Source organism: Apaloderma vittatum, unplaced genomic scaffold (genome assembly GCF_000703405.1).
Source record: "Apaloderma vittatum isolate BGI_N311 unplaced genomic scaffold, ASM70340v1 scaffold41853, whole genome shotgun sequence".
In the NCBI taxonomy this organism is placed as follows: Eukaryota; Metazoa; Chordata; class Aves; order Trogoniformes; family Trogonidae; genus Apaloderma; species Apaloderma vittatum.
In genome coordinates, this window is record NW_009710590.1 from 1 (window position 1) to 4,682 (window position 4,682).

Below are 4,682 nucleotides of genomic sequence, written 5' to 3' on the forward strand. Positions count from 1 at the left end.
ACCTGGCCTGCCCGTGTCCCAGCTGCAGGGAACCCAGCGTTCACAGGGAAAAGGTATTTTGCCCGCTTGGCTTGCTGCCCCGGGGTGCCAGCCCATGGCATGGGGATGCTGTCCTGCGCTGCCTCGGGAGCTGAGGGAGAGCTGGCAGAGCTGCATGCAGCTGGTGGGTGGAGGAAGAAAGGTCTTCTCGTGCTGTCCCCATGTTCTGGAGGGCTAGGGCAGGTAGCTTAGGGCTGCCTGCATAGGGGAGAGGTGGGGTGTGAGGCTAGGAGTCAGGGGTCTGGGACAAGCTGTGCTGCTCTTGCTGTTTTGGGTTCACCCTATTACCCATGCTGACCTAGGAGCGCTGCCCTCCTTCCTGTGAGGTGAGGGCACAGTGGGGCTGGGCATCAGCTTCTCGTGACCTGCTGCCTGGTGGCACACAGCTTGGGCTGGCTCAGGCCTGTGAGAACAAGGAAATCTTGCCTATGGCCACCTGGTTGTCCTGTGCCAGCACCCCCGGGGCACAAAGGACTCCGCATGGCTGCAAGCATATGGTGACTGTAGCAATAGGTTTGTCACCCTTTCAAACCCCCTGTACCCCCCACACTAGGGCTGGGGTGTGCCATGGGAGCTGAAGGAGGGTTTCTTCCAGCCCTGATGGACCGCCAGCTCCTGCCAGAGCAGAAACTTAAACAGGGTCTGCTGTCATGCCCAGCCCGGCTCTGTTTGGGGTCTGTCCTGTGCAGCAGTGTTGCACAGTAACTACTGGTGCCATTGTGGCAGTCCTGTTCTGAGCTGGTGAACAGGGTGGCCTTTTTCCCTATATACCCTGTTCACTGCTATTCCAGATTTGTGGCCAGTTCTGTGCCACTGCTCTGTCAAGCTCCAATCCTAACAGCAACAGCCTCCCAGAGAACCTCAGTGCTGAAGTTTGGCTGGTGCCCACAGCCACTCCTGCTGTACTTTGTACCCTGCATGGGAGCCACCTGAGGGGGGGTGGCAGGGTTTCCCTGAGCAGCTGCTGGCACTGGCGTTCTCCTGTCTGAGCAGTGAGGGGAGGACAGGGTGAGTTCCAGGGGATGCTAGCTGAGCCTGCTGCTCTCTGGTGGAAGTGATGCTTCTGGTGATAGCAGGGGTATAAGCCTGCAGCCAGAGCTCCTGGGCATCAGAGAAGGAAACTATCTGGTCCACTGGCTTCCTGAACCTGTGCTAGGGTTGGCTTCTTTGGTGCAAAGATGTCCTTAGAAGACTGAGGGAGGCAGTGGATGTGGGCACTGCTGTGCTGCTCATCATCTGTGCCTGGTTGGCTGGACCTGCTGATGGGAACCCCTAAACCTCTCTCAGCCTGCAGAAGTTGGCTGGGCAGGTTAGAGGTCCTGCTTTCAGGTTCTTACCTGGCTGCGCGTGCTCCAGCACCCAATGTTCTGTGTGGGACCCAGGTGAGACTCTTCGCCCCAGCCCTGGAGACCAACATACTGGTGGTATTTGGGAGTGAGGTGCTTTGCTGGAGGTGCTGCTGTGTCACTAGGGGAGAGCAGACTGACATTGACCATAGCCAGGGCATGGCAGAGCCACTCTGGTGTGTCTGGCTGGGGCTGGAAGGGCCTGGCCTAGCTCAGCTGCCCCTCTCTGAGGTCCAGGTTGGGATGGGACACAGCCCTGCTAGGCACACCCTTGTCCTTGACACTGGAGTGGATGTGACTGGGAGGATGTGGTCAGCTGGCTTCTGTGCCTAGCCCAGTGGCTGCAGTGAAATGAGTCTGGCTTAATCTGTGGAGTGATAGTGTTAGGTGGGATGCCTGGCCTGTTGGAGAGGTTGGGATGAGGAGGGGGAGCACCTCTGCAGCAGACCAAGCAGTAATAAACATGGAGTTTCTCAGGTGGATAAAGAGAGACCTTGTGTGGGGCTCCGTGCTTCCTCCAGCTGAGCACCAGGAATCTCGGGACCACAACAAACCATCCTGGCCCTCTCCCCTTCTCAGTGCATGGGGAACTCAGTGGTAACTCTGCACCCAGTCTCAGTGTCCACTGCTGTAGCAATAGGGTTTCTCCCATAACTGCCACTCTACCCCTCACACTGCTTAGACCAATGACCGACCAGTGCCTGCTCATCTGCAGCATCTCCAGCCCACCTGGTGACCCTCTGTTGTGCAAGTTGAGCTGGAGGGCTGCCAGGATGGTGCCACCTCAGTGAGAACCTGGACTTAGGAAGGAGGGCAGGGACTTACCAGGGTATCACACATATCCCCAGCTGCATGGCAGGAGCCCAGAGCTGCGTGGTCCTTGCAGCTCATGGGGAACCTGGGTGCAAACTCATGTCAAGCCAGTCAGCAAAGCTGCTGGTCCTCTGGAGCCTGCACAGTGCCGCTGGCTACCAGACAGAGTGCCAAACCCCGGGCTGGGGAGCTCCCTGGCAGCTCCAAGCTTGCTCCAGCTCATTGAGTAAAGGGTCCTGGGAGAGCCTGCTGAGCAGGTTGGGCTGCACCCTGTGCTCCCGTTTTCCCTGGCAGCATGCCTTGCCTGGGGACAAGCCCAAGAGGCCCGCTATGTCTCAGGGCTCTGGGGAGGGCAATTGCCATGGTACTTGGACTTAGGATGCTGCAGTGCCACATCCCCACGGGGCAGGGGGCAGTGTGTATTGGAAAGTCTGTGATAACATGCTGAGTGCATCCTCCGCAGGACTCCTGACCTTTGGCCTGGGACAGCCCAGCATTATGGCAGACCCTCCTGGCTGCTGCCACTCCTGCGCCACCTGCCTGCTCTGCCTCTACAGCTGCCAGTGGATCACTGCCAAAAAGGAGAAGAGGAAGGGCCTGAGAACCACCAAGGTGATACCACCAGTAATGCTGAGCTGAGGCTGGCCAACCCCTGCATGGGAGGCTCAGAGTAGTGGCTGGGATTGGGAAGGGCTCCGGCTGGGGGGCTCAACCCAGACACTGAGCTGCTAACCACTTGCCACTGATTCCTGCTCCCCAGAGCTGAGCCCCAAGAGAGCTGGGGTGCTATCTGGCACCCTCTCTGTCCAGGGACTGCCCTAGCCTGGAGCAGGAGGAGGGCGAGAGGGTGAGCTATCTGTTCTTGCTGGGTGACAGAAAGGGTAAAGCAGCATGCTCTCAGCAACGAGGCTTAGCCATGGCCATCCCTGGCCTGGCTGAACAAGTGTCTGTGGCAGAACTCACACGTGCCTGGAGCAGAGCACTGTGCTCCCCAAGGGCTGAGCATGGAAGGCAGGTCCTGGGGCACTGAGTACCTGGCAAGACACATGGGAGGCATGGTTCCTGGGTTGGGTGTGGCCCCACTGATGGGGTGCTGGAAGGGGGTGTCCCCAGCAATTGTAACCTGGAAGGGGTGAGGCCCTGGGATTTCCTGAGATCTCCAACTCCCATGGGTGCGGCTATGCAGCCACTTGTCCTGTCTTGCCTGGAATGTTTGAGCTGGTCCAGACTGCCAGGTGTCCCACTTAGCACCTGTGCCACCCCTTGCCTCCCCAAGTTTGTGGGACTGGGGACTGGAGACCCTGAAGCTGGACCTGGTTTCAGCTGGGCAGGCAGGAGAGGTCTGCAAGTTCACCTCTGCAATGGCAGCTCAAAGGCACAGCACCCCTCTGTGCCCAGCCCACAGATCACCCAGTTGGGAGGGAAGAGGACCTGGTTCCCTGCCCCTTCTTGTGTTCAAAGTCTCAGGGCTCTCAGGGGCTGCTGCATGGGAAAGGAGGCCGTCCTGCTACAGGGACTGTCCTCCACTGCCTGGCATAGGCAGCTTTTTAGCATATTGTAGATGCTGGTCCATCTGTCTGTAGTATGGGTCCAGCCAAAAAGAGCTCTCCTGGGGAGTTCTGTTCCCTCTCCACGAGGCAGCTCAGTGGCTGGAGCAGTGACGCTGGTGCCTGCTGTGACCCCCTGTGCATGCTGCTGCAGAATGAGTGCTCCTCAGGGTTCTCAGCAACCTGGTCAGGGGCTAGGTGCTGCAGGTGTGTGCATAGGTGTCATCTCTGGCTTTCAGTGCGACTGTAGCTGGTTCCTTTTCCTCTTCTGCGTCTTCCTCTTGACATTGGTGTGGCTCTACTTCGCCATCATCATCCTCAATGATTTCCACAACTTCAATGAGTGAGTAGGATACCATATGCAGCTTTTCTTCCCGTGTTCCCCCTGCCCCTCTGACCATCCCCTTTGCTGGCAGGTTCATCTTCAAGCAAAGAAAGTTGTGGCTAGACTGGTCCCTGGTCCTACTCATAGCTACAGCTGTGCTGATCACCTACTCAACTGTGCTGCTGGTGAGCCCTACTGATGCTGCCTGGGCTAGTGGCGGGGTATGGAGCTGTGCTGAGCACAGGCTGGCTGCTCTGCCCCATGTAGAGCCAGGTGGCAAGCTGAAGCTGTGTCAGCCTAAGCATGGCCAGAGACCCTGCCTGTGTTGGGGTCCAGAGCTCTTGTGGCTGAGTCCTTTGCCCTTAGAGAGCTGAAGTATAGGGTACAGCCCAACTCTGACATCTCTTTTTCTTGTCACAGGTCCTTGCTTTGTGCTTGCAGCTCTGTGGCCAGCCCTTGAAGTTACACTGGCTGCACAAGGTGAGAGATTGAGAGTGCAGGAGCGTGGTGCCTGCCCTGGCTGCCCTGGCACACTGTGAAGCTGCAACCAACCTATTGGGGTTGTGTACAGCTGCTGTGACCCCACTGAGTGGCTCTGTTCCCCCCACTGGA

General features: G+C 58.1%; 1 protein-coding gene across 1 annotated transcript in view; it reads left to right on the forward strand.

The window, feature by feature from the left end:
* The first annotated feature begins 2,696 nt into the window (after positions 1–2,696).
* The window catches only part of GDPD2 (glycerophosphodiester phosphodiesterase domain containing 2), a 7,831-nt gene continuing 5,845 nt past the window's right edge, over positions 2,697–4,682 (forward strand). The window contains exons 1-4 of the mRNA XM_009867325.1: positions 2,697–2,810; positions 3,985–4,088; positions 4,162–4,255; positions 4,491–4,550. Of these exons, the coding sequence (XP_009865627.1) occupies positions 2,697–2,810; positions 3,985–4,088; positions 4,162–4,255; positions 4,491–4,550 (372 nt within the window). The remainder of the gene's footprint in view (positions 2,811–3,984; positions 4,089–4,161; positions 4,256–4,490; positions 4,551–4,682) is intronic.